Source organism: Sorex fumeus, unplaced genomic scaffold (assembly GCF_029834395.1).
Source record: "Sorex fumeus unplaced genomic scaffold, SorFum_2.1 ptg000043l, whole genome shotgun sequence".
Lineage (NCBI taxonomy): Eukaryota > Metazoa > Chordata > Mammalia > Eulipotyphla > Soricidae > Sorex > Sorex fumeus.
In genome coordinates, this window is record NW_026606100.1 from 44,457,996 (window position 1) to 44,483,365 (window position 25,370).

Here is a 25,370-nt window from a genome sequence, read left to right on the forward strand (position 1 = left end):
ATCCAGAGGCTTCATAGTGTTCTAGGGTGTGAAAGGGGGGAATGGGGGGGGGAGGGGGAGTTTTTTCTCCTTGTTCATTTAAAGGTAGATTTCTGGGGTGGTGCTGACCTTTTTTTCTGAAATGGGGTGATAGGCCAAATAAGTTTGGAAATCAGAATAACATTGAAATCACCTTGGTTTTATACGTACATGGATAAATGTGAAACTTTCCTCCTAATTCTTTTCTTTTTAATCAGTTGGTAAAACTTACTACTGTAAAATGTTTTTCCTAGTCAGTCAAGAAGTCCTGAGAGCAAAAGTGACCACAAAAGGGGTCCCAAGAGGTCATGCATGGGTAAGGTGTTTGCCCTGCACATGGCCAACTCAGGGGTGCAGCTGGTGTGACCCCAAACAAAACTAAGCAAATCACAGGCAAAAATAGAGGAGAGTTTAAAAAAATTACTGCAAAAATAAGTGAGCAAGTAACTGTATAATGGCATTATGTTGAAATATTTTAAGATATTGATATTTATATTTTCAATAATTTTTTGTTATATGAAACTAGGGTGCAAATGTCAATAAAAAACCTACAAAATTTTAACTGGAATAAATTCACCAAAGTGTTAATCTTTATTTTTCTCATGATAAGATTGTGGATGAATTTATTTTCTTTCATGTAATTCTCAGAATGTTTGCAGTGTTTGTGGAACCTTTATAATGATAGCAGAAGTAATTACTATCATTTAAAAAATAGAAGCTTTTCAATATCTATGGTTTGTTTTTATGTTGCTTGTTGATAATAATTTAGATTTTTTATATCATGAAAAGGTTATAATTGTTTTCAAAACTAACATGCAGTATGTTATCACCTGACTGTTGTTTTCAAAGTTTTCAAGATACATTTTCGATTGTATTTTTCCCTTCACAGACAGCCTTTTGATTGACTATCAGTTTACATTCAGCTTATTACAGGAAGATGACCGTCACCACACTGCCATAAACTTCATAGCAAACCCAGAACAGGTGAGAAGGCAGTTTATCTTTGTGTGTGTGTGTGTGTGTGTGATTATAGTAAACTCAGGACACAACTGTTGTCATCTTTCATTGTATTTTTGCCTCATCTGAGAATTATCACACTGTAGGGGCTTGGTAGATACACTAATCCTTTTCATTTTTTTTTTCTTTCTGTAAAGCTTAGATAAACTTGTGATTCAGAAAATTTGTGAGTTTCCTATTTTAGAATTTGCAAGCATTCCTACACTTCAAATTATGTTATTTCAATTATTTATTCATACTTATGGCTGTGCTTCTGTTTGTGATTAGCTTTACAACTGGGAGTAGTTTTATTTGAAAATAAAATCCATAAGTTCAGAATATGCTATATTCTAACAATATTTTTTTCCCATATAGTTAGATACTAGTGCGTTCTCATTGTGTTTTTTCCCCTAAGTCCACTGACTTATCTGAGGTATGAATGCTGGATTTTTCTTTATATAAATTATTTTTATTGACATATAATTGACATATTATGCTGTATGAGCTTAAAATATACAGCTTGGGGACAAAAAAATCTATACACAGCTTGTTGATTTGATACATTTATGTAATGCAGTATGTTATCACTGTAGAAATGAAATGAAAATTCTGTCATAGCTTTCTTTTATATAGTGAGAGTGACTCAGATTTTTGTTCTCCTAGCAACTTTTAAGCTTTTAATATGTTATTGTCATTAACCATGAGACAGTATACTAGATTCTAGGATTTATTCATCTATTTGTAAGATAGCACTCTTAAACATGTCCCCCATTTCTCTAAGCAGTCCCCTCAGTCCCCTAGGCCTTATAAGTGCTATGAATTGAACATTTTTATCCTTCCAAAATTAAGCACTATGTTTTTATGTTTGGTGTGTTTAGTGCTATAGCGATGAGGGACTGTGGGGGCTTGATTAGGTCAGGAACATATAGTTCTAAGAAATGGATTTGATTTACTCAAAGAAGAAGCCCTAGAAATGCCCTCTCTCCCTTTTACCGTGTGTGGACACAGTGAAAAGAGGTCTGTGTGTGTGTGTGCGTGTGTGTATATATATATATATGTATATATATACACATAAATTTTCAATTTTTGGGCCACACCCAGTGATGATCAGGGGTTACTGCTAGATCTACACTTAGTAATTGCTCCCGGCCATGCTTGGGGGACCATATGGGATGCTGGGGATCAAACCTGGGTTGGCGGTGTACAAGGCAAACCCCCTACCACTGTACTATAGCTCTGGCTCAAGTCTGTGTATGAACTAGAAGTGAGACTTGATGAACTGTGAATCTGCTGGCAGTTTTATCTTGAAATTCTTTGCTTCGAGAGTTGTGAAAAAAAGAAATTCCTATTATTTATAAGCCAGTCCATGGCCTCTTTTGCTATACTGTCTTGGGTGGATGAAGACTGCAAGAATTCAGTTTCTTTTGAACATGGGTATCCAGTTGTTGAAGAGTTGTTGAACCATCTGTTTTGGGAGCCCTCATCAAAGATTAGCTGCCCATGTACATGGGGGTTATTTCTGAACTCTGTGTTGCATCGCATCAGTTACCTGACATTCTTGATGCCAACCATATGTGTGTGTGTATTGAGTTTGTGGATTTTTACTGTTGATGTTTTTGAGTCATTGTGAATTACAAATTTCTTTATGATTGTATTTCAGGCATGCCGTGTTTCAACACTCATCCCTTCGCCAGTGTCCACTTTCCCCTGCCAGTGTCCCCAGTTTCATTCCCACCCCACTTCCTATCTCTTCCTGCCTCTATCCTAAGTCACTTTATTTCCTAGGCACTGTGGTTTATTTACAGTCTGGTCATAGCTAGGGTATCATGCATATTGCTTTACCACCTTTCAGCACGTTCTCAGCATGTAGGACCATGTGGTTTAAGTACAGTAGTTTTGTTTGTTTTGGTTGTTTTTCTTCCTTTTTTTTCCCTTTGGAGTGGGGGAACTCCTGGCGGTGCTTAGGGCTTACACCTGCTCTCCAAAAAAGGCTCACTGCTGTTGGGGCTCAGGGAAATATCCAGGGTATCTGGCTTAGTGTGTAAGGCAAGCACCTTTCCCGCTGTATTATCTCTGTGGTTACTACAGAGTTACTATCTCTGTAGTAACTGCTGGGGTTTTAAAACATTATTTTTAAATCAGGAAATACAATGTTCCAGCTTTGTTTTTAAAATTGTTGGGATCGTTATGTAGGTTTTGTTATATTTCTGTGAAAAATTCCACTAGAATTTTTGACATAGGATTTATAGATTGTTTTGGGTAATACAGATTTTTAACAGCATCATGTTTCTTTCTATTATCCATGTCTTAATTTCATCCATTTTTTTTATCATTTTCAAAGTTCAAATCTTTTATCTTCCAGGTTAAGTTTATTCTTAATTTTTTCTTCTTGATGAATTCATCCAGTTTATTGTTAATATATTAAAAACTAGAGCATGGGGGGCATGTACTCTGCTCCTGAGGATAGAATCCTGGCTCATTTTCATCCCCTTAGATTCTTGGTTATATGTCCTTTCTTCTCCCCAGATTTGGAACATTTTTGATCATTATTTATTTTAGAATTTTTGCCATTATTTTCTTATTATAAGTTTTCTTCCCTGTCTTCCTCCGGGACATTCCTAATGCATATATTAATGGTCTCCCGTAAGTCCATTAGGCTTTCTTCACCCACTCATTCACATTCTTTTCAAATTTTGCCCCCTGCTTTGGTAATTTCCTATTATCTGCTTTCAAGTTTGCTGATTCTTTCTTCTCATTCATTAAGTCCTTATATTTGAAACTCTTTATTAAATTTTAAGTTCAGTTATTGCATTATTCTGCCCCAGTATTTCTATTTGCTTCTTTTTTAATGGTTTCGGTCTCTGAAACTCTTTTTTTCAGTTCGTGTATCATTTCTTTTTTTATTCATTTATCTTTCTGTGGTTTCTTTTTTACTCCTTTATCTTCTTTAATGGAGCTATTTTGAATTCCTTGCCGGGAGAGTGTAGATCTTCATTTCCCTAAGATCAGTTACTGGAAATGCGTTTGTTGCTTGGTGGCATCACATGTTTCTGACCCTTCGCTGTTCAGTGTGGTTCTGCATTGTCGTTCACACATGTGGCTGTGTGTTTCCTTCCTGGACTTCTGAGATGTACATGTCTTGGTCACAGGAAGTGCCTTCACCAGTCGGCACAGTTAGACTCGGCAGGGGCACGACTAGCTTTGTCCTATGGACCCCACGTTCCTCCCCTCTTCTTTCCTTTGTTGGGAGCTGGGGGTATCTCTGGTTGTATGTTTCTCTCATTCTTTCTCATTCTCATTAAGGCCAGGCCCCGGGGAGCCCAACCCTTCTCTTCTTCTTCCTCCTAAATTTTCGGGGTGGTGTGCCAGTCTCTGCCTGCCCGACTCCTCCCTCTGGACAGTACACTGTTATCGAGGGTGCTGGGTGCATGCTCCCCTCCACTATTTCCCTCCTCCCCTGAGGAGGGGTCTCAGGGTTATGTGCCCCGACTCATCTCCCCATCTTGTTTCAGCTGCAAGGGGCCACCCTGACCTCCTTCATTCTCTGCTGCTTGCAGATGTTCACGTTTTGCTCATTTCCTCCCTGGTTCTGGGCGAGGCAGGTAGAGTCCGTTCTCCCGGGAAGGATGCTGAAGTTCTCCATGCGAGGCTGAGGATGGTAGCTCCATGCTGCCTGCTTGCCTCTGGGACTCCGTGGTCTCACTGATGCTCCTAGGTGCTGGCATGCATAAAGCGACAGCATTCTGATCTCTAATAAAGTGGTATTGACTTGTGTCATGTTCACTTCGAAGAAAGGTATTTTGGTTTGCACATTGCTGAAGCAGTGGGGTTTTTTCCTCGGGGAGGGAAAGGAAGGATGAGTGCTAGGACCTCCTGTTCTGCCATTGGCTTATTCTGCTTCCTGTTGCTGAGTTTTTACTATTTTAATCTACTTATTATGCCCATGTCATCCATTCCAGTAGTTTTTTAAATAAATAAAACCTTAATTTAACATATATTTTGATGTTGGCTACCCTCCTTTCTCTAAAATATTTTATTGGGTTTCCCACAATATGCACCATTTCTTTAAAAAACATTTTTTTTACCTTATTAGTGAACCATGACTTAGTTACTGATAGATGAGTCTTAGGCATGTTTCTTAAATTTTGTTTGTATTTTATGTTATTACTTATTCTTTAGATTTAAAGAATGCTGCCATCTCTGAAAATACTTAAATTTTTTAAGTGTTTTAAAATAGAAACTTTTTAAAATATAAAATTTAACTTTTATTTAAAGTAGAAATTTTTAAAGATGACTAAAGTGTAATTTTCGGCATAATAAAGCTGTAACTTAAATAACATGTCAGGTCCTAATATGATATAAACTTCTTATAAGTACATCATAATACCCTTTGACTTCTTCTGTAGTGCGGTGGGTTATAGAAAAATGAAAGTTGCTTAACCATTTAGGTGTACAATTTTGAAGTGTGCTTACACTTTCATTCCACCCACCACTGTTTGTCAACATTTTTTTTTTAACAATGTGAACACAATCTCTGAATCCATTAAATAGTAAATCCTGGGTAGAAGCAACAGGACAGTGGGTAGGGCACTTGCTTGCATTTGGCCAGCCTGAGTTCAATTCATGGCACTCCAGATGGTCTCCCAAGCCTGCCAGGAGTGATCCCTGAACACAGAGCTAAGAATAAGCTCTGAGTATTTTCTGGGTGTGACCCCCAAGACCAAAAAAGTGGTAGCTCTTGAGCCTTCTCCATCTCTAGCCTTTGATAGCTGAAGTTTTTAGCTTACATTTTTCTGCATGACACTGTGCATTCTTGGTACTCATGCAAGTATGATCGTGCAGTATTTCTGCCTCTTTCTGGCTCTGGCGTACTGTTATTGTAGCCTGACTTACAGAGCTCCCGGTGTTCACATTGCAGCTTATGTCAGCATTTTATTCTTTATCATTGATTTCTTAATAGTAATTTCAAGCTTCTTGGGAGTGGAATTTCTGACTCAGGATCTGGGTGTGGTCACTAGTCCTCTCCAGCATTATCCACAGTGTCATATGTGTAGTTCAGAAGTAGTCATGGTTCAGGTTTGCTTCTCTCCTGTGTGTCCTCTTTCGATTTTCAGAAACCCTTGAGTTCTCTGAGAGTATTAGCTGTCTTTCCTACTGTCTTGTCCAGTCTAAGCCAGTTGCCCAGACACATGCTCTTTGAGGCTGAAGGATGCTAAACTATATGAGAGGTGTCACTAATGAATGCTGAGACATCATTACTTCTAATTTCTAATGATATAATTCTTAATTGAAGACATTCAATTTCAAACTATTTAAAATTAATATGGATTTTGGTTAAGGCTACCCAGTTAAACTGCAAGCTATTACTAAAAATAAGTTTCCTTAATTATTTATACATTCCCTCCACTTTTATAAATTTACTTCTGAGCCATTAAACATCACTTCTAGTCAGTGCTTCCATGCGAACAGTTTCTGTACTGGTTTTCTGTATAGTGTTATTCTGTTCAACTTACCCACATTGAACCAGCCACATCCTTGAAGAGTGATTTATTTTCATTTACCATGATAACTGGTAATATCAATAATTTTGCCTCAGAATTTTTTCATAATCTTAAATGTATTTTCTGGGATTCTTGTTATGGTACTATACATTTTAATAATGCCTAAATGTGGAGCTGATAGTTTGAGCCAAATTTTTTTTCGAAGGTGGACTTTGTGTTTGTGGAGGATTTGGGGGGTGAGTTGGTCAATCCAGCAGTGCTCAGAAGCTATTCCTGGCTCTGTGTTCAGGGTTTCATGTGATGCCATCATGATCACGGCCACCATAGCCTTATGAGATGCCAAGTGCCTTACTGTCTGTCCAACCCTGAGCTAAAACTTTAAGATGCTTTCTTATTTTATGAATTAGAATTAATGAAGAGCATGCTCTTCGTTAATTCTTTTCATTACTTCATACACTTTATATACTGAAGTGTCAATCTTTATCTGGTTCAGTTAGTTCTTTGTGATGGCATATACATTACCATTAGTTACCAGTATGTTCTTTCTTTCAATTGTGGGCTTTTCATGACACAACATTAACTACATATTGAATTAGATATTACTGCTACTGGTCAACATAATTTATTGAACATATCTGTCTGAATACTAGCGTCAAAAGCATCTTTAATTACTAGGGAAGAAATAATGTTTGATTAGCTTTTTGCATTATCTTGAATCATTGTCAGCTTTTTAATATTTTAAAAGATGTAGGAAGGTTTCAATAAATTTGGCACTTGTGGTATATAGATTATGGGAATTTCTATCGCATATGATTTATGGAACTCAGTAAGTTAACTTTCGTCTTAGGTTTCATAGACATTGATGAGCATGACTGACCAAAGATGCAGTATCATCCTGAAATACTTGTATTGAAACCACTAGGCTCTATTTTTTTGTATGTCTTCCTTTTTTTTTTTTTTTAGGAATAAAAAACCTCATGTGTTCTTTTGCGATATTAATGAGCACTCTCCTGGGAATTTTGTATGATAGTCATTCAACTCCATTATAATGTATTTTGCATGTCCTTGAAGATGATTATTCTTATTTAGTCTAATTTGCTTCCTGAAAACTGTGAAGATAATGTTTTCTGATGTTTATCGAGAATTGTTAATAGTTCTTCAAGAAACCTAGCTGTCTCTTTGTACATGACAATCATTAAAAGTAGATGTTACTTGGAGTTAAGGATTGAACCTTAGTGTATCATTTCAGTGGGATGATTGCCACACGTCATCCCCAGCCTTTGCATTTTGTGGTGTTCCTTCTCTACGCCTTCAGACAAGAAAAGGGCTCTATCCTTCAGACAGTTTCCCTCTCACATTGTTATATCAAAATGAGAGCTTCATTGTCGATAGACTTATTTTTCTCGAGTGGCTCTAACTTTTGACATATAGTTTCTAATCCTTGTCTGTTTTATCTCATTTTTAAAAATAGCTACGTTAAGGTATAAATTTATGTGGCTTTGGTATTTGTGTCGATGTTTAAAAAATCATTACATACAACTCTTTAGGTTAAACATATTGAACTTTGGGACTGAAACAATAGTACAGTGGGTAGAAACATTTGCCTTACACATTGCCAACCCGGGTTTGATCCCCATATCATCCCGTATCATCTCTGATGAACCGCCAGTAGTAATTCCTGAGTGCAGAGCCAGGAATGACCCTGGAACATGATTTGCCGTGGCTCAGAAAGCCAAAAAAAAAAATAACTCAAATAAAACAAAAAAACCTATTGAGCAGGATTATAATTTTTTATCTGAACCACTAATTAGTTATAATCATCCATACTTTGTGGTTCCTCAGCTCTTAGAGTAAAATAATAGCAAATGGCATAAAAAGCATGTCTTAAGTATCTATTCCTTGAAATTAAATGAAAATCACCTGTACTCTACTATTAATAAGAAGAAATTTGATGACAAAAATCTTTGAGTTCTCTGTAAAGCTGTTTAAAATATGTGATCACTTTTTCCCCTCATTTGGGATTATTGTTATTACCAGAAAATTTTGTTCTACATGTTCTAAGTATTACTAGAAAAAAGTTTGTATAATAAAATATGACCTCAACAAAACAGCATATATCTCACTACAGTGCTCTAAAATTACTTTGGACTAAGCTAAACATGTATCATTCAAATGTTGACATGCAAAGATAATGGAACACACATATGTTAAATATCAGAAGCCTTGCACATTGAGAAGGCTCTACTATGGTAAAGAAAATAATTGAGTATTTAAACTAAACATTTGAATTTATCACCTTGAATTTATTTTTTGCATTTAAATAGTATAGTTGGCATTTACAGTTACTTTTTTGAATGTTGACTTAATGATGGTATCTGTGGTATGTGCTATCACTCCAGCCCATGGAATAGGCATAATTAAAAAAATTGACTAAACCTCTATGTCTGATATAGTTTTTTTTAACATTTCTTTATTTTTTTTTTGGTAGTCAAACAAAAATTTGGATATTTCAATTAATGCATCCAACAACTTTAATCTCAACATTACATGGTCTGTTGGTTCCACAGGTAAGAGAACTTCGGTGCCCATGTCTTGCACATGTGTTGTATTCTAATGTGTATTTTTAAAAGTAATTTGAACAACTGACAATTCAGAAAGTCCTAGTAATAAGGCTTCATTATCTTAATAATTTCATCCTTGTTTAATTAAAATAGATTTATGACAATAGTATATAATGCTTAATTATTTTAAATGGAACTATTAATGAAATGTGATTTTAATTGAAATATATTGCATTTTCAATGAACTGAGTAAAACTTCCATTATTTCCTTTGCTACAGAAGTCATAAATATGATTATCAACCTAAATATTGATATAGAACAATGAAATCTTTAACTGCATACTGATAGATAACTTTTAAGCAGAGTACTATACTGCTCAATTGCCTGTCAGCTTTTACTGCTTCAATATTTTAGAAAAAATACTCTACTTAGCATGTCTTCGGTAATAAGGTTTCTAAGTTGAAATTTAGACAGTTAAAAATATAATTAAGAAGTAGATGTTTTTATTTAGGCCTATGAAAAGAGTAACTTCATACTTATGCTTTAGAAAATTCTATTGCTTTTAATGTTTGTCAAGGATATACTATTGCATAAATATGCTTGGAAATTTTTTAATTTAATTTTTAAAAATAAACTTGATTAAGGTGGTTTGTTACATTCAGTATTCCAACACCAAATCCCACCACCAACAATCTTCTCACCACCATTATTTTCTTTTTTTTATTTTTTTTTATTTTATTTTTTTTTAATTATATTTATTTATTTTTTAATAGTGAGGCACCATGAGGTACAGTTGTAGACTTACACATTTTTGTGCTTGGGTTTCGATTATACAATGATCAAACACCCATCCCTCCACCAGTGCGCATTTCCCACCACCACGGACCCCAGCATCCCCCTCCCAGCCCCCATCCCACCCTGCCTCTGTGGCAGGGCATTTCCCTCTCTCTCCTTTTGAGTGCCATGGTCTGCAAAAGAGACATTGAGTGGCAATCATGCTGGTCAACAGTCTACCCTCAGCATGCTCTCCCATCATGGGCGGATCCTCCCAACACCCTTTATTTACCACCATTATTTTCAACCACCTCTCAAGTCTGTCCCTATAGCAGTCCCTGAATAATTTATTTTATATTGCTTGTTATAAATAATTCGCTAAAAATGATCAAAAAATATTTTCTTAGAAGAAAGTGTGTGAAGACTTTTGTATCTCACCATGGAGTCCTAAAACCCTTGTATAAGAGATTATTGACATGTTACAGGTGTGTGTTTGTGTCTTGTTAATCGAGATTGGTTGCCTTTTACTTTACATCTCACCCAATGTGATATGCTACTCCTGGTGTATAAGTGATGTACAGTTTGAGGAATTCAAAATTAAAAAATTTTGTGTGGGGTGATAGTAGGAAAATTTTTAACTGGATGGTGACTTTGGTTTCATTGGAAGACAGCCTGTCACGGATCCAAAAGCATCTCTGTAACTTGTTGATCTCTTTCAAGATTTATATATGAGTGTCTGGATTATGGTCAGTTAAGGAGCTTATTTGGTGCCAGAGATAGTTCATGAGTGTGACTGCTAGGCTTCTGGAAGAACTGGGAGATGGGGAAGGTAGCCCATCCCTCTGACTTTATGAGAGCCTGGAGATATCAGTCATAGAACCTGCATACATGAGTTTTTCAACAGATTAATTTCTAGATGAAGCTTGCCATGAGCATGGTGATGATTGTGGAGTGTGGAGGTTTTGGCTGCCTGGGCTCTGTTTGGGTGGGTGCTGGGCTCACCCACCCCCATTCCATTGCCCCGGATGACTCAGCCTGGCGCAAGGTCTGGAAGCATCTCCTGTGCTTGAGGCCTTTTCAAGAAAATATCTATATGCTTAGAAATATGTAGTTAATTTCTAAAATTTAGATTGTTGTGTTTATTTTGCTATGTAGAATCTGTGTTATTTTACTGTGCGATCAGAATTAAAGAGTTACTAGGATTTTGCTTTTCTGAACCTATATTACATGTAAAAATGAGAAATTCAGGCAAATCTATAGATATTTTTGTCATACATAGTTGTGTATAAAACATACAGTAAAACCTTGGCATTCGGCATTTGTTTTTTTATTAAGAATTATAACTTGTATTAATATGCAAATAACCTATGCACAGAAAACTCAACTGCAAGTTTTAAAATGGTATATCAGAATATATAAGGGGCTGAGCGATCTTACAGTGGGTAAAGCGCTTGCCTTGTACACCTGAGTTCAATCCCTGGCACCACATGTGGTTGGTCCCTCGAGCACTCCCAAGAGGAGTGTTCCCTGTGCACTGCTGGAACTACCCCCAAACAATAACTACAACAAACTAGCATTTATAAAACCTATAAAATCTCTTTAGAACAGTTACTTTAGTGTGGAGAATATCTCATAATTTTCAAGTCCCAGAATCAAATTTCCAAATGCCAGCAGGTTTGGAAATAGGTACTAGCTTAGCAAGTTGTTAAGTTTCTCAGTGTTTTGAATGTCAGGCTATGCTACTGCAGGTGCTGGGGCACAGATCTTTTGGTGCCCACATGCCTCTGGGCTCACACTTGATGGTGCTGCAGGGCATGGGATGATGCAATACTGGGACATGGGAGAAATGTGCCTTACCACTTACCCACTTTCCTGGCCCTCATTTCTGCCTTTGCTGTTTCTTAAAGTAGAGGCCCTGGTTAGGGTGTTGGAAGTGCATTGTTCCATTTGGTTAATTTCAGTAAATATTTATTGAGTTCTCAGTATGTGTTTAATTTTAAAGCTTTTAGCTTGAGTTTTATAGTGTCCTCAGAAGTAGTGATGGTTCCATTTATGGTAAGGCAAATACATTGATTTTTTTTAATAGTTTTTAATTGGACTGAGACCAGCAAAAATATGTCCTGATTTGTTTGGAAAGACTCCGTGGAGTGGTTAAAAAGAATGAATTCAGTTTCTGGAGTCAGATATAGACTCTAGTCGAGCTAGGAATTTTTCGGCTCAGTACCTATCAAGTTTGGACTGGCACATGCTTTAAATTTTGGAAGTTCAAGTTTCTATTAGAATAATAAGGATGGAATACCTCTGGGATAAGATTATTATGAAGAATAAAGTAGTGTTTAGCACTTGATCAGTATAATCTAAAAAAAATATATACTCACACACACCCCCACTTCTGGAAATCCTGGCAGTCACACCCGTCTCCCATATTGCTGCTATGTCAGCTCATTGGCCCAGACCATCGATCCTGGGATCTCTGGACTGCATGGCCACATACATGGTCACAAGACACCTCCTAATTCCTCAGTACTGAAATTCCACCAGGAAAGTACCAATTAGTTGGGAGAGTAACATAGAAGCCAAGTGAACTCAGCAAACAAAAACAGTGATACAGAAGGCTCAACTAGCAACAACTTAGTGAATTTGTAGACAAGTACTTAACAACCTCATGATTAGATATAATAATTTTTATATAAAATTATTTAAAAAAATGCTTGCTGATTTTAATATTGAAACTAAACTTTGCTATCTAACCGGTTTCAATTCTGCAATTGTATCAACAATATCTTTGGCTTTTGTCTACATTAAAATAAATTAAAACTTTTTTACAAAGAGTAAAAAAATAATAATGTACCGTCTTTTCTCATTATATTCATGATAAATATAATTTTCTTTTTCATTTTAAATTGTAACGATGAGTTTACATTAGTGATTATCTTGTATAAAAGGGTTACAAAATTAAACACTGTTAATTCTAAGTTCATAAAGATTTCTGTTTCCTAATATGAATTGTTTAAATTTGTTGTCTCCTTACATTTTAGCTGGTACAATATCCGGAGAGGAGACGCCTATAGTTTCCAAAACTAATATAAAGGACTACAGAGATAGCTTTTCCTATGAAAAATTTAACTTTAGAAGCAATCCTAACATTACGTTCTATGTGTACGTCAGCAACTTTTCCTGGCCTATTAAAATACAGGTAAGTGTTATTAGTATTCCATCTAAGGGTCATTCTGTATTTTGATTATAAAAAAAAGTGCACTTTTGTTCAGTGTGATATCTGTTTACATTTCAATGCTTTGAATAATAATAATAAAAATACCATATATTGCCCCTCAACAGGAAAGGGTACTGGTAAATAGTGCTTACCAGTTCCTTTTTAACAACCATCTACTTCTCACTATTGATTGATTTATTTATATTTTAAGATTTTGTGTTCTGCTTTCATTGTGTTTAGCAATTGGTTGTTAGAGATTTTAGTTTTATTGCTAGGAAACTGGGGATATTCTTTTTCTCTTCAAATAGTCTAGGATTTTGCCCTCAACTTATGTTTTTATTGAAAGAAAAGTCTGTTATAATGTTGAAATCTGTATGATTATTTATTTAGGTCTGATTTAACACACGGAATCATGAAAAATTCTTTGAATAGGTCATATATGCCAAACCCTTTAATAGGTCATTATGTTTTAAAATTTCTACAAATATGTGAATTGTCCCATTCTTTTTGTTACTGATAGCTTATGGTCTGTGCTTCCAAATGTTCTGTCCATACTTGTAAGTGATTTGAATGAGTAAGTTGTGTTTACTTTTTAAATTTAATTTTTGGTGGGGTTCGGGCCATCCCTCGTGGTGGTGGAGTTCTGTCCAGTGCGGTGTTTGAGAGTCCCTGTAGACTATTCTAGGGTAGGGGAGTATATGGGGCTGGGTATTGAACCCGGGCCTCCTGCATGCAAAGTAAATTTACCAGCCCATTAAGATATCTCCCTGGCCCCTGAGTCTCTCTCTCTTACACACATACACACATACACACACACAAACACATTTTCGGTGTGTGTTGGGAGTCGGGCACACCCGGCTATGCTGAGGTGTTACTCCTGACTCTGCATTCAGGAATTACTCTTGGTAGTGCAAGGATCGAACCTGGGTAAGTCCTATCAAGGGCACAAGGCAAGTACCCTATCCTCTGTACTATCTCTCCAGCTTCCTGAGTGATTAATTTTTGAAAAAGGTATGTTTGCTGATAAATTTATTTTGTAAGGTTTAATAGCATATCAATTCATGCAGACTATTTGTGCACTGCTAATGTGCTTTATGCAGAAATATTGATCAGATGTCATTTGGTTTATTCAAATTATGATCGAAGATAACAAGGGTTCATGTATAACATTTACTCAATAGTAATTAAATAAATGATTTAATTTACGTTTAGGTTTACAATTTAATTACAGTAGATTCAACTGTTATATATTTAATTATTATATGGCCCTTATTTTTAGATATCTCATCATATTTTATTTTTGAGAAAATTACATATTTGCATTAAAGTGCTAATGAATATTTAATGGTTAGAGATTAACTTTTTGTATTGGCTTGTCCTTGTAGAATATACTAAAAAAATGTTCTGGTTGCCAAACTAGAATTCATTTAATAATGTTGAATTACTCCATTCTTCCAAAATTATAGCACTGTAGCACTGTCCTCCTGTTGTTCATTGATTTGCTCTAGCAGGCCCAGTAACATTTCCATTGTGAGACTTGTTGTTACTGTGTTTAGCACATCGAATACATCACGGTTAGCTTGCCAGGCTTTGCCATGTGGGCAAGATACTTTCGGTAGCTTGCCAGGCTCTCCGAGAGGGGCGAAGGAATCAAACCCGGGTCACCCGAGTTGGCCGCGTGCAGGCAAACACCCTACCACTGTGCTATCACTCCAGCCCTCCAAAATTATAAAATATGAAAAATAACTATGATGGTGCTCAAGAGGTAATTGAGTTCTTTCAGTTGAACTTAAATCATTATATTAGTGCTGAGAAATGTGTTATTATAAGCATGTAACATTATGTGTTTTATATAGCATATATGGGCTGGAGCGATAGCATAACGGGTAGGGCGTTCGCCTTACAAGCAGCCAACATGGCCGACCCGAGTTCAATTCCTCCGCCCCTCTCGGAGAGCCCGGCAAGCTACCGAGAGTATTCGATATGCCAGACACAGTAACAACAAAGTCTCCAATGGAGACGTTACTGGGCCCGCTCGAGCAAATCGACGATCAACGGGAGGGCCTTTACCTTTACCTTTATAGCATATATACTCTTATTATTAATTCTTTATTATTATATCAGTTTATATGTATTCTCTGGGCTGGAGAGATAGCACAGTGGTAGGGCGTTTGCCTTACAAGCGGCCAACATGGCTGACCTGAGTTCAATTCCTCTGCCCCTCTCGGAGAGCCCGGCAAGCTTCCGAGAGTATCTCGCTTGCACGGCAGAGCCTGGCAAGCTACCCATGATGTATTCGATATGCCAAACACAGTAACAACAAGTCTCACGATGGAGATGTTACTGGGCCTGCTTGAGCAAATCAATGAACAACGGGAGGACCATAACTGTGATATGTATTCTTTAATAAAATTTTAATTATTAGTCATAAAATAGTAAATTTTTTGAGATTTTTGTTTGTTTGTTTCATTTTTGGCCACATTTTGGCTGTGGCTTAGGACTTGCTCCTGGTTCTGTGCTCAAGGATCACTCCTGGCAGGGCTTGGAGAATCATATTGGGTGATGGGGGGATCAAATCCGGGTTGGCATATGCAAGGCAAGCACCTTGCCCACTGTAACATTGCGCCATCTCCAGGATTAACGTATTTTTAATTGTTTTTAATTTTCCTTTTTTTCATTTGTGAATTTATACTTGTAAAGAGAATACAATGTTTTATTCTTTAGCTCACTCTCAGAAACGAGCTAAAGCTTAATGAATCTTTCATTTTCAGTTTTCATTGCTGCAGATTTTACAGAGAAGTTTAGAAAAATAAGTCCTGAAAACCCACATTCATCAGTTCTAATTTCTGAGCCCTGAGGAAATTGTTGTCTTTTATTATATCTCTTTTATTATCTGTAGACTACCTCTTAGAGTTAAAAGTTGTCTTACAGATGACAAACCAAGAAGCAATCATTTCAACATTTTAAATTTGTTCACTTGTAATGTATAATATTGAATACCGACAAATACATTAAGACTGTTTGGGGAGGTTTCTCCCAAGAGGTGCTCAAATGGTCCAGGCGTCCAGCACCCGGCAATCCTTTACCAACCCAAACAGTGGTTCGATACAAGGGCTGAGGATGCTCTTGGAGTCTGAAGTGCTGGGATGTACCAGGCAGTACCAAGGTACTGGGGCCACCAAGGGTGCACCCAGCAGTGTTCAGAGAACCTTGTGATACCAGAGATCGAACCAGGGTCAGCTTCATGCAAGACCAGCACCTTAATCTTTGTACTGTGTCTCCAACCCCTGAAAGGTGATTAATGTTTTGATGAGTTCATTTTTAAAGTAATTAGTTACTATTTTTCGTTGTTGGGCTGGAGCAGTAGCAGAGCATGTAGAGTGTTTGCCTTGCATGCAGCTGACTGGGCTGACTCAGGTTCGATTCCTGCTCCCCTCTTGGAGAGCCCAGCAAGCTACCGAGAGTATCTTGCCCGCATGGCAAAGCCTGGCAAGCTACCTGTGATGTATTTGATATGCCAAAAACAGTAACAGCAAGTCTCGCAATGGAGACATTACTGGTGCCCGCTCGAGCAATCAATGAACAAAGGAAGGACAGTGCTACAGTTTCGGGCCACAGTGGTGGTGCTCAGGGCTTACTCCTGGCTCAGCACTTCGAAATCAGTCCTGGAGGTACTTCTGGGTCCACATTGGATACTGGGGATCAAACCTGGGTTGGCTGTGAACAAGGAAAAAGCCCTACCCGTTAGACTATCTCTCCGGCCCCTTAATTGATTTTTTAAAGTTTAGTAATCTTTTTCTCTCTAACATTATAATGTTTCTCTTCTTTTAAATCAGGTAACATTTGGTTTATAAGAGTGTAATGTTTTTAAGTTTCAAATAGAAAATATAGTACTAGACCACAAATGTAGCTCAGCCACTTCCCATATATATCCTTGTTGCTCTTGGTAACCTCATTTCTTTCTTTTTTGGGGGGGTTGGGGTGGAGCATACCAGTGGTGCTCAGGGCTTATTTCTGGCTCTGCACTCAGGGATCTCTCCTGCTAGGGCTCTAGGGGACCATATGAGGTGCCAGGGATGAAACTCGGGTTGGCCATGTTCAAGGAAAGAACCCTACCCATTTTTCTATCTGTCTAGCCCTGGTAATCTTATTTCTGACCTCAGAGTCCAAATTTTTCATTAAACATTGTTTCCATCGGTTGTTTCTTTTTATGTGGCATTTAATTGAGATTATCTAGTTTTTTTTTCTTCCTTCTGACATATCTCGCTCAGCATTACAGCTTCTATCTTGTTCATTTTGTAGCAAATGGTCATTGCAGAGTGAGATTATGCATATGTCTGCAAATTACTCATTTTGCGTTCATAGAATGGATACTTAAGACTGGAGCTGAGAGCTATTTTCTCTTTAATTTTTTGAGAAATTACCACAGGGTTCTCCACAAGGACTAAAGCAGTTTATGTTCCTGACAGTCTTCCGCGAGGGATCCTTTTTCTCCACATCCCTGCTAGCTCTTGTTTCTGGCCTTTTTGATACAGGACAGCCTTACTGGTGTGAGGTGACATCTCACTGCTGTTTTGAGTTGCGTTTCCCTGGTAACCAGTGATGCTTGAGTATTTTTCCATTGATCTGATGCCATGAAACATTCACGAGGCTGTTTTTCATTTACTAAGTTTCCAGAGTTCTTCACTTACATTGGATGTTAGCCTTTCCTCGGCTGTCTGGTGTGTGAATATTTTCTCCCCTTTAAGAGACTCCACTTGTGGGCTTTCCCCCGATGCAAACTCACAGCTTGAGTTCCATTTACTCCTTTTTGTTTTTGCTCTCCTCGCCAGTGGGGGCTGCCTCACAGACCTCTGAAGCTGTTGTAGAGATGATTTGGGCCATCTCTACAAAGAAGCCATCATGTTTGGTCCATAGCCTACTTTCACCACATATCTTCCATCCCGAGCGATCCCTCCAATCATCATTTACTTAGTGGTTCCTTTCCCATCCCAACTGCCTTTTCCCCCAGCACGTATCACAAGATATATATATATATGTATATATATATATATATATATATATATCACTATCCTCCTGTTATTCATCGATTTGCTCAAGCAGGCCCAGTAACATTGTGAGACTTGTACTGTTTTTGGCATATTGAAAATGCCACAGGTAGCTTGCCAGGTTCTGCCATGCAGGTGAGATAGTCTTGGTATCTTGCTGGGCTCTCTGAGAGGGGCAGAGGAATTGAACTTGGGTCGGCCATGTTGGCTGCGTGCAAGGCAAATGCCCAACCTGCTGTGCTATTGCTCCAGCCCATATATATACATCCTTCTGTTGTTCATTGATTTTCTCGAGCAGGCCCAGTAACGTCTCCATTGTGAGACTTGTTGTTACTGTGTTTGGCATATTGAATACATCAGTCGTGTGTAGCTTGCCAGGCTTTGCCATGTGGGTGAAATACTCTCGGTAGCTTGCCGGGCTCTCCAAGAGGGGCTGAGGAATCGAATTCGGATTGGACAGGTTGGTCGTGTGCAAGGCAAATTGCTATACATATATATGTATAGCATATATACACACATATATCACATATATGTGATATATATACATGAGTACAAGCCTTACACGCGGCCAACATGGCCGACCCGAGTTCGATTCCTCCACCCCTCTTGGAGAGCCCGGCAAGCTACCGAGAGTATTCGATATGCCAGACACAGTAACAACAAAGTCTCCAATGGAGACGTTACTGGGCCCGCTCGAGCAAATCGACAATCAATGGGAGGGCCTTTACCTTTTACCTTACAAAGGTGTGATATATGTATTTATTTTTAATTTTTTTAAGAATGTACCTATTTAACAGTTATTGAAGTAATATTGGTTTACATGAGGACACATATCTGTGTTCTAGCGATATATCTAAATATGCTCAGTACTAAAACACCCGTGTGCTTCCCGCTCAGTTCATGGATCCTTTCTGCCCACTTCTCTGCCCTCCCTCTTTTGGAAACCTCGTTTCTGTAGTCAAGTACAAAAGATTGTTTTAACTGAACATTGTCTATTTCATTGCTTTCTCTCTTAACTTACGACATAGGTGTGTAGTAATCCATAAATGCCTTTCTCTGTAATTGTTTTGCTTTTCATGATCCCGTCAGTTTTATCCGGGTTGTAGCAAGAGGCATCTTTTGCAGTAGTGGAGTAGTATCCCAGAGTATGTATCTAATAAATCTTTATCTAGCATCTTTGAGCACCAGAGTTATTTCCAGATCTTGGATATTGTAAATAGTGATGCAAGGACTTTAGGTGTAGGTTTGTGTGTGAATATATAAACATATGTACACATCTGTGTGTGTATATATATACATATATCTTTTGTGTTTTTTGGATATATAATAGATACTTGGAGATGGAAATTGCTAGATCACATTTAGTACACTTTTTAATTTTTTGAGCAATCTTCATACTTTTTTCCAGGATCGGGATTAATTTACATTCCTTCCAACAGTAATGAGCATTTCTTTTTAGTAAAACTTAGACTTGGGCTGGAGCGATAGCACAGCGGGTAGGGCGTCTGCCTTGCACGCAGCCAACATAGCCGACCCGAGTTTGATTCCTCCGCCCCTCTTGGAGAGCCCGGCAAGCTACCAAGAGTATTCAATATGCCAGACACAGTAACAACAAAGTCTCCAATGGAGACGTTACTGGGCCTGCTCGAGCAAATCGATGATCAATGGGAGGGCCTTTACTTACTTACTTACTTGGAAGCCCATTCAAGTCAGCATCCCTACTCTTACCTGCATGATCATTTCAACGTGTCCTCATCCTCTCAGATTCATTTTCCAGTATTGAAAACTGGGCATGCCGAAATCACCTTCTCAAATGCAGTGGTGGCTTGTTGAAACTGTCCACGGGGAGTGATCTGGCACAATTCTTGATTATCTCTCCTTTTCTCTTCTAACACACACAGAATGGTCATTTTCACATAGCTGCTTTTGCTTTGAGGGATACAACTCATGACAGTACTTGACCTGGAGGTATTGGACTCAGTAGTCCAGTGACAAGGTATTATGGCACTTGGGGGACATTAGGGATACACACAGAAGTGCTTGGGGAACTGTGTTGTGGCAGGGATTGAATTTGGGGCCTTGTGCATGCAAAACATGACTGCCCACCTTTGTGCTGCCCCCAAGCCTTCTCATACATTCATTTTAAGCCTTCTTATACTTTCATAATGAAGCAGGTGACCTTTCCTGTTTTTCTAATCTTTTTTTCCACTATAATTTTCCTTTCTTTTCTTTCTCAGAAAAATTGTGCTACAGGGCCAGAGTGATAATACAGCAGGTAAGGCATTTGCCTTGCATGCAGCTGACTCAGGTTCAGTCCCCTACTTACCATATGGTTCCCTGAGCCTGCCAGGAGTGATCCCTGAGCACACAGTCAGGAGTCAACCCTGAGCACCATCAGGTATGGCCCCCAAACAAAAATAAACAAACAAACAATCTTATATTTGATAACCACCATTGACCTCTGCTATGACTCTATGCATTACCTGATCAGAAGCTTAGAGCCAAATAGGTATTTTGTACTTTAGAAATAAATGTAATGAGCAGTATTTTTAGGAGGCTATATTGATAAATAAAAATAAATAAAAGAAAAGGAGAGATAATCAGTCATTATTACTGGACCTTGTGTGTGGTAGTAGTCCTGAGTAAATTACTCTAATTTTAAATAAAAATTTTTCACTGTTTTTGGCAGAGTATTTAATGTTTAGATAACCAACCATTTTAGAAATAAAGTAGCCTTAAAAATTGTAATTGTGACCCTGAGACACATAGCAATTTTATTTGGTAAATATGCTAATGATCTAGTAATTAAACAGGAAAATAATATTTCCTTTTGGAATGCTGTGAATTATTGCACATAGTTGATTTGCATTAGTTTCTAAAGTGAAATTTTATTTTGGTAACACATTTTCCTTTGACTGTTAGTGCTATTAATACAATGGAATATTGGCAATTAGAAAGAGAAAAAATATTGATAGTATAATTGCCAAGCTTACAACTTGACAATCTAAAAGAGTGCATGGGCTGAAGTATTTTGTATTCTTCAATAGTGCTGCTCATCAACACTTATACATCACTGCTTAAATTAAATTAAATTAGATTGAATCTAAATTACCTGTTTCTGAGTAAATGGGATTTGGTAATTCAGTATTAAGTGAATCTGCAAACTGATGTCATAATTTAGATTTGATTTTGTTTTATGAAAATTGTGCTAGGAATCATTCTTCAATTTGCAATTCTAATTTCCATTGTAAAGTCGGTGTAACCCCTTATGATCAACGGTTAAATTGTTATACAGAAAAAGTAGATAGCAAACTGGATCCTAATTCTGATGTCCATACATTTTTACCTTAAGTGTATCACGTTTTGAGCATGGAAGACAAATCATTTGAGCACAAAATAAGATGTTAATATGCTAAATTACTGATGGAGCCTCCCGTTGATCGTCGATTTGCTCTACCTTTACCTTTACTGATGGAGCCATATTAAAACAAAAAGGAAATTCCTCTCTGTGTCTTAAGTAAAGGTGATAATATAGATATGCTACTACAGATGGCCTCACATACTTTTTTCAAATTTATTCAAAGATCTCATGATTATTAATTGCTTTTGTCTTCTATATACTTAAATAATTTATTATATTTTTCTCTTTTTTCAATTCTTGTTACTAAATTGGGGTTGACTTTCATTTAAAGAGTGGTAATGGAAATTATTAATAATCAATTTTATCAGTTCCTTCACTGTATCACTGTCATCTTGTTGATTGTTGATTTACTTGAGTGGGTGCCAGTAGCATCTCTATTCCTCCCAGCCCTGAGATTTTAGCAGCCTCTTCTTACTCATCTTTTCCCAATGATTGGAGGCTCTTTCAGGGTCAGGGGAATGAGACCTGTTGTTGTTACTGTATTTGGCATATCATAGGGAGCTTGCCAGGCTCCCTTGTGCGCGGAATACTCTTGGTAGCTTGCTGGGCTCTCCGAGAGGCACATATTTATATATTTCTCTCTATGATTTGTTGACTACTATCTGAACCCCATCAGATATGGTGTAGTAACCATGGAAAATGGGTAGGAATTGTCTTATAAAGTGTCTCATGGCTGCAAAGTGGCTGCATGGTCCCAAAAGCGACCTGGAGCATGGTGGTGGTTGGGCAGTGGAAGATGGCTGCCAGGGCTGGGTCCCTTGGGGTGGGGAGGGCTCTTACCCACCCAAAGCCTGACGTGGAGTCCAGAGTCCAGTTCCTTAATAACACTTATTATGCATGGTAACTTCCATTAAGACTATCAGCAAAAATTTCAGAAGATACCTTGTGGAAAAAGAAGAAAATGACTATGCATTCACATTGTTGAAAGAAAACAAATAGTATGAACAGTGAATATAGCTGTCAGACTACACTTTCTGAAAATTATCAAAATTGTCTTTGGCCATACTACCCTGAACATGCTTGATCTTGTCTGAAAATTGTCAAAACATTCTCAAATAAAAGTCAAAGGAGTTTGTTATTGCTAAGTTGATCTTGAGAAATTAAAGCTAAATAACTTCTTCAGGATGAAATGGAAGAGAACCACTTAGTAATATTTGAAAATATGAAACCATTTTTTTAAAAGTTAGCTATCTGATCAAATTCAGAATAGTCTAATATTATAACAGATACATAAACCAATGATAACTGTCTCACATGCAGATTTATTAGAAATAATTACCACTAATTATTTGTTAATGGAGACTTAACATAAAATACAAAATAGTCTATGGCAAAATATATAGATTTTATTTGCACTTGAGTTTTATAACTATAACATTTAATATAATCTATAGTTACTTCAAAGAAAAATCCATACTGCATATGCCAAAGAGATGAAAGGAATCATTGCTGAAAAAAAATTCAAAGAAAATATAAAATAAAGTCTAATGGTCTTCAAAACACAGAAAGTAACAAAATTGATATATCATGTTATTGCATGTCAGTTAATGAATTGAATTCTCCAAAATGTAGAGTAGACAAATTGCTCTAAAAAACTACAATATCCCCAAGCACATCACACTGTAAACTGTAAACTAAATATCACTGTCACTCAATGTTATCCCATTGTTCATCGATTTCCTGAGCAGGCACCAGTAGTGAGTGTCTCCATTTGTCCTAGCTCTGAGATTTTAGCAGTGCTCTTGGAGGCTCTTTCAGGGTCAGGGGAATGAGACCCATCATTGTTACGGGGTTTTGGCATATCAAATACACCACAAGGAGCTTGCCAGACTCTGCATATTCTAAAGTATACTAAATATATACTTTAATATAAAGTATACTAAATATAAAAGAAACAGTTTAGTTTAAGAACACACATGGAGTTGGTAAATGCGTCTTGTAGAGTTAGATGTTGGGTGTTTTAAGAAGCATCCATTCCGTTTTACAAAATGGTTGAACCAGTTGAATCCAGTTGAGAGTTCCTTTTTTCCCTTATTCATGCTAACACTGTTAACCTTTTGTCAGAAGAGAGCTGGGCAAATATTTTCCCACAAATACATGCTTCTTAGCATCTAACCCAAGGGCCCCAAATCTCTTTTCAGAAAAAGGAGAAAAGATGTGTGTTTTTTTGTGATTATTGCTGCATTGTCTGCACTAGCTAGAGTCTGGAAACAGCCCACTTATCTAAGAGCAGATGCTTGGATAAAGAAAGTATGATACCTGTACAATGGTACACTATTCAGATATAAGAAAAAGTGAAATCATAACCTTTTTATTTCATTTTATTTTATTTTTTATTTGCTGTTTGGGTAGACCTAGAGAGTTTGGCTGAGTGAAGATAGCCAGGAGGACAGGGACAGGTACAGAATGATCTCTCTCATTCGTGGGGTATAAATGTTTTCACAGAATTAACAAATCCACAAATGCAACAGACTGTGAGAATTGGTCTGTAGAACTGAGCTCACCATGGCAGAGGGGTAGAAAGGATGAGGGCCAGGTGTGGGGTAGAAAACTGGGACAGTAGTGTTTGAGGATACACTGGTGGGGGGGGTGTTGTTGGAACACGGTAAACATGAAACCCTACCGTTCTTCTAGTTGCCAATTATTCACAATAGAGATTATTTAATAGTAAAATATAATATTAAACGTTATATACCGTTAAAATGTACAATTTGGATAGTTGATCTTTTTAAGTTTTTCATCTCCCAGGCCCATTATTTTTTTCCTAGTTGATGTTCCTTGGGATAAAGGGCCTGTTAACAACTAGAGCTGTAAGACTTTGCAAAGCTTAAAAATAATTTCCTTTAGCAATAGAACTAAATACCCAAACCACAGAGTTAGCAACACTGAAATCATGAGACCCAAAGTTTAATAACCAATTATAAAAGAGGTCTGTCAAGATGGCAGCCTGGGATTGGGAGTTGGGAGACAGAAACTTGGAACACTGGTGGAGGGAAGTTGACATTGGTGGTGGGATTGGTTCTGAAACATTTTACATGAAACATTCAACTATGAATAACTTTGAAATTCATGGTGCTTTAAAATTAAAATTTGGAAAAAGTATTTCTTTTCAATGACGTCTCATATTTCTCATATTTTCTAATTGTATTTTATACTATTTCAAACAACTTGATTTTTTTATTATAAAGTTACTCCAGTACTTTAGTTTTATATTTTTTTAATCATTTTCTATGTTATGTATTTTACATTATGCATTGTTTTGATATATATGGTATGTAGGGAAACATAGCAGAAGAATAGATTATATTGTATGATTGCAAAAACCCTTGACTTTTGATTGTAGAACTGGGGTCACCAAACAGTGTGGAGAGGGAAAGAAGGAGGTGGTAGACTAACAGAGACCCATAGATTGTGGTGGAGCATTTTGGGCACTTTAGTGGAGGTGAAGGTGCAGGTAACTTTGTGTATCTACAGCAGAAATGGTGCCATCACTGCATCCTGCATGTTATGTAAGTTGCCATAGGAAAATAATAACGGAAATAAACTATAAATAAAACTGTAAATAAAAGAAAGAATATCAGTGAGTAGAGGGGCAAAAACCTCAGAACGATTTAAGAGACTTAGTTGTGGAGTTTATAAACACCTCTGAGAAGGACCTCACTTACGACATTCTGCTTCATTAGGCTAGATTTAATAAAGCAGGGATCACTTGATCACTTGTCTTCCCGTAAATCTTCGATTTGCTCAAGCGGGTACCAATAACGTCTCCATTCGTCCCTGTCGCGTGCTAGTGTAGTCCAATGGTGTCTGTTCTAGGAACATGAAGAGCCTCAAAC

At 37.3% G+C, this 25,370-nt stretch overlaps 1 protein-coding gene across 1 annotated transcript in view; it reads left to right on the forward strand.

The window, feature by feature from the left end:
• Positions 1 to 25,370, forward strand: part of ATRNL1 (attractin like 1) — a 788,116-nt gene that overhangs the window by 266,974 nt on the left and 495,772 nt on the right. The window contains exons 22-24 of the mRNA XM_056120591.1: positions 908 to 1,002; positions 9,004 to 9,082; positions 12,890 to 13,047. Of these exons, the coding sequence (XP_055976566.1) occupies positions 908 to 1,002; positions 9,004 to 9,082; positions 12,890 to 13,047 (332 nt within the window). The remainder of the gene's footprint in view (positions 1 to 907; positions 1,003 to 9,003; positions 9,083 to 12,889; positions 13,048 to 25,370) is intronic.